Here is an 11,053-nt window from a genome sequence, read left to right on the forward strand (position 1 = left end):
CCGGAATATTAAACTAAAACCAAATTATAAATATAAGAACACATTTCACTTACAATTAGAAAACCACTGCCACAAGCAAAAGGCACTGATAAAACTTTGCTCAGATAAAAAGCATGTAAACCTGATATTTTCATAATCAAGCCAATTCATGTATAAAAACATAGAAACTTTATTAAAAGAAATGAATGGTTACATAAAACATGGTTTAGGCATATTTATAAAAATAAATAATCACTCAGTTGAAAAGCAGGGTATTATAATTTACCCAATAAGAAACACTAAATGAATTAAAAATGACTTCATGTTCCTGATGCATTCATACACACAGTGCATATGAGAGCTTCACATCACCACCTCACCAACGGGAATTCTCCTTATTGCTCTGTCCAACAAAGTCATTCATTGACGACTGGGGGAAGAAAAATAAATTACAATCAGAGACCTATAATAAACTTCCTAAATCAATGTAAGCCTTGTTGAAATTGGGCAATTTGAATTCTGAATACTGTAAAATCATCCAGTAATTTGAGCTTCCTAGGGGACTTTTATTAGCCAATCTAAAATCATTTAGATTCATCTTTTAAATTGTGCCAGTCTGACACAGAAATGGGTATTCATTTGAGGAACAGAGTGATTGTCCAGGGTGCACTGACCTGCATGAGGAGCCTCTCTTTCCTCAGTCTCTTATAGAAGAGCAGCACGTCCTGGTTGGCCTGCACTACTCGCGGATCAAAGTCCATCACACGCAGGCCTTCCAGACTCCGGGCCCGTGACAGAGCAACATAAGCCTGGCCGCTCTCAAACACACGTGCCAAAGAGATCTCCACACAATCCAGAGTCATGCCCTAAACACACCAAACAATCAAGACACTAGCCATGAATTTCATTCAATAATCACTTGTCTTTCATAGATAATATTTATAAATTATAAATATGCTAGAAATACCACATTGTTTATGATATTGGAACCAGGCTTTATCTCACTGTCAAAGCTAACCAAGACACAAAGCAAATAGGCAGGTTGCTCAAGCTAGCAAATTGTTAATTTAGGCTACAAAGCAGCTAAAGCAGGGGTGTCCAAACTGTCTTGCAGAGTTTAGCGCCAACTTGCCTCAACACACCTGCCTGGAAGTTTCTCGTACACCTTACAAGACCTCGATTAGCTGATTCAGGTGTTTAACTGGGGTTGGAGCTAAACTCTGCACGACAGTGGCCCTCCAGGAGCAGGACTGTACACCCCTTTGCTAAAGGGTGTATGTGTATCAGTAGGGGATTAGTGCTCTAGCTATAAGATTGGATCAAATTTTGACCCATTCATTTCAATATTAAAAAAAAAAAAGAAATTGTCAATTTGATGGTTGGAGATGTTGAGCTTATGTTTTTGTTTATATCGCTGTGCTCCCTGCTCTTACCCATGCGTGGCTTTGACGACAGTGGTCCTGACTGAACTAAACTAAAACTAATCTAAAATTGTAGCTCCAAGATATAAACCATTAATTTACCAACAATAGAACACCACAGTTGTTATAAGAGACATATTTTATATTATGAAACGCCAATAGTGACTAACCTTTTGCCAAAGTATTTTAGTTTCCAAGTTAAATTAAGTAAAATTCTCTTTTTGAACAAATTACTCAATTTTCCCCCTCTTTTTAATTTTTTTTTATTAAAGAATATATTGAGAATAATGTTAGTAACCAAACCGTTTCAATTCCCTTTGACTTTCTATTGCATTTTTTATAAATACAATTCTTGAAAAAGTCAATGGGAACCGAAATGGTTTGGTTATTCCTTTCCACAGAGAGAAACAACAACAAAAAAAAACTCATCCAAGTTTCGAACAACATAAGGTTAACAATGACAATTTTCATTTTGGGGTGAACTATCCCTTTAATAAAACTTTAATTCTTGGTTTAATTGTAGGGATAAAACCAAATCAAGTCATTGCGGGATATTACAATGGAGAGATTTAGACCCACATGGTTATACTGAGGAATTGATTTAATAGATTTTCCTCAGTTCCTCTAGTGAGCATTGGGACATAGACACATGCAATGTTTTCAAACATTTGCCAGACAGCTGATGAGTTAAACAGCGATAACTTTGACAGTTCATCAGTGCAGAATGCACAGTCAGAAAAGATGGGTAAACATGGGGACTAGTTAATGAGTCAAAACACAAACCAAAACGATACCCCTGAGCATCTGTTCACAGATAAATAAAAGCACTCTTCCTAAGCAAAGTCATTTAATTTTAATAGCATTTTCAATGAAATCACATGATAATTTCCTCTAGGGCTCAAAACAATGAGATCAACAGCACAATTTTGTAAAATTAGATTTCATTCTATGCATTCAGCTGATGCAGGTTTGACTCAGTAGCTTACTACATATGCAAAAATGACTCATGGTGGGACATGAGAGCAGAGCTCACCTGACTCTTGTGGATTGAAATGGCCCAGGCCAGTTTGAGTGGCAGCTGCTGTCGGCTCAGGTACAGCCCCCCTGATGCTTTAAACATCCAACGCTCTCTCTTTATTACCTCAACAGCCCCGCAAAGGAATCGCACCCGAGGGAGTCCTGCAAGGGGAGGGGTGGTCACGAATGATGGTACGTCACAACATCTCACAGAATGTCTATATCCTCTGAAATATGTTGATGTTCTATAACCAGCCAGGTACAGAAATTAATGAGTGATATTTGGGTAAATCTCATGAAGTCAGCGAAGAACGTCAAAAAACTGGATTGAAAACACAGCCCCGCAAAGGAATCGCACCTGAGGGAGTCCTGCAAGGGGAGGGGTGGTCACGAATGATGGTACGTCACAACATCTCACAGAATGTCTATATCCTCTGAAATATGTTGATGTTCTATAACCAGCCAGGTACAGAAATTAATGAGTGATATTTGGGTAAATCTCATGAAGTCAGCGAAGAACGTCAAAAAACTGGATTGAAAACCCCATATTCTCATTACTGTAATATAAATAATTGTTAAAAAAAGAAAAGAAAATTGAGTCTGTAAAATGTGTCTCTTATGCTCACAAAGGCTGCATTTATTTGATCAAAAATACAGTAAAACAGTAATATTGTGAAATACTATTTTTTTTCTTCCCATTTTAATATTTCCTTTCAAATTAATTTATTCCTGTGATGGCAAAGTTGATTGTCTTCAGTGTCACGTGATGCTTCAGAAATCATTCTAAGATGCTGATTTGCTGCTCAAGTAACATTTATCATCAATGTTGAAAACAGTTGTGCTGCATAATATTTTCTTTGTGGAAAGAATCATACATTTAAGGATTGAAAGAGCAGCATTTATTTGAAATAGAAATCTTTTGTAACATCCAGGTCTTATTTCATGTACAATAACAAAAAAAAAAAAACTTACTCCAAATAGAAGAAAAACACATCAGCTTTAAACTGGTGTGTATAATAAAAAAAAAATAAAAAAAATAAAAAAAAACCGAGTACTATATTTGTGCTACTGCCAGTGTTTTACTAAAATCAGAGTAAATCATTAAATTAGATCTAATTGCTAATTACATCCCAACAGCTGACGTAACAAAGTACAATTAATCTAAAAGGTCCTAAAGATAGGCTTCCAGTTACTTTACACACAATAGCTTATTTTTCCTTCTGATTTTTGGTTAAAATACAACCTGGACATATTCTTATTTGAGATTTACCCATTTATTTACCGATTTTCATGAAGACAACGTGAAAGAAAGTGACAGAGAACGTAAATATGATGTATAAGGGGAAGCTCCCATCGCTGTTTTACAGTCAGTCGTACCTTGATTGCCTGGCTGAAAGTCAACCACTACTCCTCTGGCTCCATTCACTAGACCCCTCTGGACATCCAGGTTTTTAGTGAGCATGACCTAAGAAATAAAAAGGTTCTTGCAACATTTTACATTGCAAATCAAGAGCTAGTGTTTCCCAGTGGGGGTGTGAGGGAACACCTACCTGAGCTCCCACTTTCAGCTGTAACAGCCGACTCACTGGACTCTGTGCGTCAATGGTCCGAAACAGCATAGGGTCACTATCCATAGCCTCAAACACTCGCATGACCCCTGCAAAGGAAACACTTGAGAGACTTAGAAATGTGACAGGTAATTTACATCATTTTTTTTTTTTTGAACAAGGTCTGTTTAAGATTGTATAATATGCAAGAAAAACAAGAGAACTGAAACAGTACAGTATATAATCAAAACAGCAGCATACCACAACCCAGCCCTTTACCCATCAGACATGAAGTATCAATTACATTGTACAAAGACAAAAAAGAAGAAAAAAGAAAATCAATTATAAATATTTTGGGATTGTATTCCCTACTTGAATTTCTCAACAAATGACAAGAAAGGTTGCCAGATTGCACATAATTTCTGGGTAGACCCTAAAAGAGAGTATCTTATTTTTTCCAGTTTAAGATATTGCATGATCTCTTTAATCCAATGAAGAAAAGTAGGGGGAAGGGCATGGAGATACATTTTTAAAAAACTAAATAAATGTACTCCTATATATTGTCATAGGTGGTTTCTAGTGCTTTTTTGTGACTTATGAATCAGATGGGAGATTTCTAATAATTATTTCCGTTTCCGGGATCTCACTCAATACCATTCACTTCACAACACTGACAGCGGTACCAGAACAACTACCACCTGATGCAACCAGCAAACCAAAAATCACATCTCACACATCTCCAGTTTGAAATGATATGTCTGTATGACTAACCTGGCAACTGTTTGAGTTTATTCTCATTAGTGAGCTCCACATCATCCTTGTGTGTGCACAGCCTGGTTGCTAGGATACCATCCCTCTCGATGCTGTGATTGGCACTTCTCAGTAGTTGTGCAGTAACTTCCTCTGTGACTCTACAGAATGGAGAGTCACTTTCACAATGAGATTAATCAAGATGATCAGCTGAATCAATTGACATCTTCATTGATTACAAGATGACGCTTGAAAGTTCCCAACTACAAGACCTATAAACATTCAAATTACTCCTTCAAGAACCACCTTAGGTTGTAGAAAAAAAACTGACTCTGAACGACAGGGACTGTATCCCAATAACACGCAGAGCCAGTGATTCACTGCACTGAACTGTGGATGCGGTGAGAACTCAGTACCTGCCCACTCTCACAGCCTGGAGGAGAGAGATGAAGGCTTTGTCTGTTTGTCTGCGCACCTCCGTCAGCTCCATGTTCATATGGATACACTTCCGCCAACTTCTCGACTGCAGGCAAAATTGACTTTTCTTATCTTATTCTTAGAAACAGTCAGTAGATACTCAAATGTAGTTATACACAAAGAAATGAACAACACCAACATTTCCAAAAATCAAACAAAAATCTTTCAGGATTTATTAAAAAGTTGTTCATTTGCATTTTAAAGATGAAGGAAAGTCTTATGGGTTTGGAACATAAGGGTGAGTAAGTGACTTTAAAAAAACATTTTTTTCGATTGAACTTTCCCTTTAAAGGGGTCATATGATGCTGCTAAAAAGAACATTGTGTATTTGGTGTAATGAAATGTGTTTATGCGGTTTAAGGTAAAAAAAAAACAAATTTTCCACATACTGTACATTATTGTTTCTCCTCTATGCGCATCATATGCTTTAAAGGGTCATGAAACCCTCCGTTTCAGCACTGGTTAGTTCTCACCACAGTTTTAAAAAAATGCTAAAAAAGTGGGCGTGGTGCACAGTGGAGCGGAGGAGGGGGAAGAGGGGAAACAGACAACACACACACAGCTTAGCGTTCTGACAGTTTCATTTCGCTCCCATCGAGTTAAAAACACAAATAAATGCACAGCCATTTGCACTCTGCATCGAAAACATATATATATGAACGCGCTGTTGCACCTCTGAGAACTTTTAAGGCTTATTCTGTGGCGTTTATATAATCCTTTTGACGGGTTGTGTAAAACGTCTGTCATAGCAAATCAATCACAAATCACATGCTGTTGTGAATAATTAAGCGAAGCGTCTTCTCATAGGATAAGAACACAGTCTCATGAATAATTTAATAGACACCGACACGTCATTGATGTACTATTAGTCCATTGCCACGTCACAAATTGTGACGTCAACACAATGTAGATTTTAAACCCGGAAGATGAAAATAGCGCAAAAAAGCCTAAAATTAACCAGTGATTGCGATTTCACTTTTTTAACGTTAGTTAGTATGTAATGTTGCTGTTTGAGCATAAACAATATCTGCAAAGTTACGAAGCTGAAAGTTCAATGCAAACGGAGATATCGTCTTTTAAAATTCTGGCGGAAGATGAAAATAGCACAAAAAAGCATAAAATTAACCAGTTTTCTCCAACAGTTAAAATTATCGGATGCTAATATTGTCTTCTATGATGTGCAACATAAACACCTCTGCTAAAATCTCAGAAAAAATAGTCTGGGGTTTCATGACCCTTTAAAACAAAGTAATATCAAGACTGAACTGGACAAGCATTAATGATGCCTAAATGCTCGTTCACAATGAGGTCGATAACTAAAATTATAATTATATAAGAAAAGTTAAGTATAGCAATGACACAGAGGAACAATATCATCGAAATCAGAACATTGAACACTGTATTATAATAAACAGAACATTGTCATTTGGTGGTGTGGGAACTAATATAGTTATCATTCTTGGTGTGAATGGGCCTTAAATGAGGAGTAGTATACCTGAAAACAAAAGTTTGCCTTGTCCTTTCCTTTTGTTACAGGTGGAAGTTGAAGAAAGTCTCCACACACTATCAGTTGAATTCCTCCAAACGGCTCAGTGGATCTTCTGATGGATCTAGAAACATAATATACAGATGACACTTGTCTAATAATGCAACTCTGGGCTAATATTGAAAGACTTTGTATTGTTACTCTCCTTCAGAACAGGTGAGCATTGACAAACATGTACAGTACTAGACTCGAATTTTTGAGAATTGTTGATGGATTGGTTTGAATTCAATTGCTATTCAAGATCTGATCCAAATCACATTCAAATATTCATTTGCCATCTGGTGTTCATTTGGAGAAAATCCAGAGTGACAAAATCAGATGCAACTAATCACGTTAAATTAAATTACTAAACCATTATAAATAAATACATAAAAAATAATTACCACATTAATTGATGTTAAATTTAAATTTCACCAATGTGGAAAATTAAGTGCACTGGAATAAACCGGTATCATGAACAGAGTTTTGAGTGTGGTTCACCTGGCTATGGCTTCTAGTTTGTCAAAGAACTCTGCTTCCACCATTGAAATCTCATCAATAATGAGGTGTTTGCAAGATGTCCAGTGCTGCAGCACCCCAGGACGCTGAGCAAGCTCAATACATTGTTCAAGAGGAGCAGAGCCGGAACCAACACCTGATAACGAGAAAACAAATAACTCATATACAACAGCACAACTCTTTTTATAGATATGAGAAATGTGTTGATCCTATGACAATTCAGGAAAGTGACTCTGTAGTGTGTACATAGTGAAATAAAACCAAGGTCACCTATGATCACTGTCTGGTTTGAGGTGAAAGGATACTACCTATTTCATAAAACATTTGCCATGAATAATTATATAGGAAGAGCTTTCCTAATAAACACATGTAACATGGTTGCATTTGTTGGCAGTTGCATTTTTTCAGAGACATGAGTGAAATTGTGAACGTTACTGACCCATTCCAGTCTGCATGAATGATCAAGGAAATGCATCAAGAGAACTGGAAAAAGCACTGCACTATAATTGATAGTCAGACTTGTAAATGTTTTCTAACCTGCAAAACTGTGCAGTGTGGTCCCTCCTATGTGACAAGCTGCAACACCAGTGCTCGCTGTTGCATACGTGCTTTTTGGAGGCAGAGAGCCTATAATCCTTTTGAGCAAGAAGGACTTTCCTGTACCTAAAAATAAAGCCATGAACAGTGGTGTTTAAAATGCCATGAAATAAAAGACCTCAGTATAAAGCAATCATATGTGGCTATGAATAAATGAAAAAAGTACCTGCACTGCCTGTGAAAAACACATTTTTGCCACTCAAGACTGCATTGACAACTGCAGTTTGTTCTTTGCTGAGCTTTTGTGCTACAGGCAGAACCAATACAGGCTTCTTATTGGGGTGAAGCACTTTAACCTAAAACAGACAAACAATTATTTATTTGGAAGGGACCAACTACAATATTACACATAAATGTTTCCAATTAATGCAATATACCAGAGCTAGCCAATGGTTAATTTTCATCTGCAATCCCTTGATTTATGAACTTAGTCCATAATTCTGCTAAATGTATGACAGAAGAACATTACACCATCACACTGGCATTGTAAAGCTCTTCCCCCCTCTCTTTTAAGCAAATAGGTGAAAGGAGGTGATAATCGTAATGAAAAAGTTGAAGTTTCAGAATTAAACAATTTATATAAAAAAAAAAAAATAAATAAAAAAAAGAGACATGATTGAAATATGATTTTGATTACTAAAATGAATTGGTTTCTAAATTAACTAAATTTAATCATTATCTTTTTCATAGACTGAAATCAGACATAATATGCATTTACTGGACTGTCAAAGTTATTTTAAAAGAAATGAACCTACTTAATTTTGTTAGATAAATAATAATAATAATTTAATTGTGCTTCTAATTTGTCAAAACAAAAATTTAACAAACTCATGAAATGTGTCTTGTACAAGTGGATGAACATACCGGACTAGTGTCACAATCAGGTCTGGGTCTTTTTACTTGCTTCCTTTCACCCAAGACCTTATTGACAGATCTCTCTGAAGGACCTTTGGGTTGGAATGATGCATTCACTTTACTTCTCAACTCGTTTGCTTTCTGCACATCTTTCAGCTGGAGAGGACTTAGGGTCTCAAAGGCTCTAGGAAGGCCAGCTCGTAGTTTATCCCGATCACTCATAGGCTTGATGCCTTGGGATGCCTGATGTTTGATGCTGAGCGTCTTCAGAAACATCTTCAAACGATCCGGTGGACAATCAGATACCAAAACCTGCGTGTTTTCCGGGATGAATTTAACAGTACATTTACCATCCTTTGCAAAACGCGTAAAGAGCTGGAAATCATGCAGCATGAAGTTTTGAGGAGCTTTGCCATCGTGGACGCGCAAGACGATCTCTTGAAACTCATTCCGCCCTAATGTGACGGTGGCTTTGCGGATGAGCTGCCGTTTGATGGCTTGACCTGCAGGATTCAAGCGCTCCACTGCCACTGTGCACTGAAGCTCAGCTGTCTCAATGTGTCCCAACATTTTACCTGAAGAGAACACAGCTTAAAGCATTTGATTGATTTAACTTGTGACTTGATTAGTCATTTAATACCGAGTCTAGTTTTATAGAGGACTTAGTTTACAGATTTAAGTCATTTGCGAAATGTAAAAATTATTACAAAAATAATATACATATATTCACAGACGACTGACATTAATTTCAACTGACATTTAAAATGTAAAGGTATCAAATGTGCGTGTTTATTTAACGCAGAAGCCTAACTCACCTTTTTCATGCACTGTTTAAACAGCGAGTCACACACCAGCTGTTCATTCATTATGATGCGCACCCCACGATTTTCAAATAGTTCCGCTTGACAAAGATTGGTCAATAGTGACAAACTGCAGACCAATCAGACCAAAGGCATTTAAACAGATATCCAATCACCGATTGTGCTTAAGCGGCGGACCCGCCTACGAGCGTGTGCTCCACCAATGAAACGAAGTTGGTTTTCATTACGTCTCTTCCTTCCTGGGCTTCACAGGGACTGGTGCGTCTTTCTTTCTTTCTTTCTTTCTTTCTTTTTCTTGCTTTCTTTCTTGCTTTCTTTCTTTCTTGCTTGCTTGCTACCAACATCAACAACACTTTAAATAAATGACTTTTCGAAATGGTAAATAAAACAAAAATTATTGGAGTAAATTTCACAAACAATAAATAAATAATACTAATATCAGTGTTTCGCTGCGTTGCTTGACATTTCTTTGTAATTAATTGTTACATTTACTAGCAATTTCTGAGTAATTATTGTTTCTTGCACATACGTTTCCCCCAGCATACATAAACATAAATAGATATGCCTATGCACATCCTTCCAGAAACAGTTGGCTAGTTCCCTATATATTTCATTATTATTGTTCATCAATAAACCAGTGTTCATTCATTATGATGCGCACCCCACGATTTTCAAATAGTTCCGCTTGACAAAGATTGGTCAATAGTGACAAACTGCAGACCAATCAGACCAAAGGCATTTAAACAGATATCCAATCACCGATTGTGCTTAAGCGGCGGACCCGCCTACGAGCGTGTGCTCCACCAATGAAACGAAGTTGGTTTTCATTACGTCTCTTCCTTCCTGGGCTTCACAGGGACTGGCGCGTAGGTGCTGTTCGATTCCGAAATTTTTGGAATCGAGTCCGATTCTGATTCCTGGTTCTGGAATCGATTCCAAGAATCGATTCCTCATTGTTGTTTTCGACTCTTTTTCGATTCTTGTTTTTCTATATTGAAGGAACCTAATCTCACCATGATGACTGCAGGATAGGTCGTAGAATGTATCCTTCTCATAATATGAAGCTTTATTTGTAAAAAAAAAAAAAAATGACGATACCTAAATTGTAATTTTGTCTGCTTTGCCCGTGAAAATAGTCATAGCCCACAGCTCAGCAGGGACATGCGTTTATCACATGAATTCAGGGTGCGAACTACGGGGGAGCTAGGGGGAGCTCGGCTCCCCTTAATAAAACATGGGCTCCCCTGAAAACGTGATTTGTGAAATTTTGGGGGGTCTCAAAAAATATTGACAATGTGTTATTTAACTTTAACCGTTGTTCATGTGAACTCAAAGACAGCCTGATGCTTTGTATATAGACTATTTGTGGGTGGCTGTTTGTTGTTTCACCTATCAATTCGTGTCGATAAAGTATAAATATAGGCTATAGGGTAAATCCTGTATAGTGATTTATCCTATATAGTGCTTGCATAAAGCAAGTAGTGCATACACTTGTAGCTGTTATGTATCTATGTAAAACATTGTAAGCCCCCTTTTGAGGCACGC

At 37.1% G+C, this 11,053-nt stretch overlaps 1 protein-coding gene across 1 annotated transcript; it reads right to left on the reverse strand.

Annotated features, from left to right (window-relative positions):
- Window positions 1–223: 223 nt before the first annotated feature.
- pif1 (PIF1 5'-to-3' DNA helicase homolog (S. cerevisiae)) lies at window positions 224–9,601 on the reverse strand. The gene is made up of 13 exons (XM_016556555.1): window positions 9,503–9,601; window positions 8,697–9,262; window positions 7,999–8,128; window positions 7,773–7,898; window positions 7,218–7,371; window positions 6,687–6,801; window positions 5,131–5,237; window positions 4,736–4,875; window positions 3,968–4,074; window positions 3,795–3,882; window positions 2,434–2,579; window positions 654–845; window positions 224–409 (listed from the first exon to the last, which is right to left on the reverse strand). Exons 2-13 carry the CDS (start codon window positions 9,255–9,257, stop codon window positions 356–358), a joined length of 1,920 nt encoding a protein of 639 aa, XP_016412041.1. The 5' UTR covers window positions 9,258–9,262; window positions 9,503–9,601; the 3' UTR covers window positions 224–355.
- Between the last annotated feature and the right edge of the window lie 1,452 nt (window positions 9,602–11,053).

Source organism: Sinocyclocheilus rhinocerous, unplaced genomic scaffold (genome assembly GCF_001515625.1).
Source record: "Sinocyclocheilus rhinocerous isolate Xijiao unplaced genomic scaffold, SAMN03320098_v1.1 scaffold1458, whole genome shotgun sequence".
NCBI lineage: Eukaryota > Metazoa > Chordata > Actinopteri > Cypriniformes > Cyprinidae > Sinocyclocheilus > Sinocyclocheilus rhinocerous.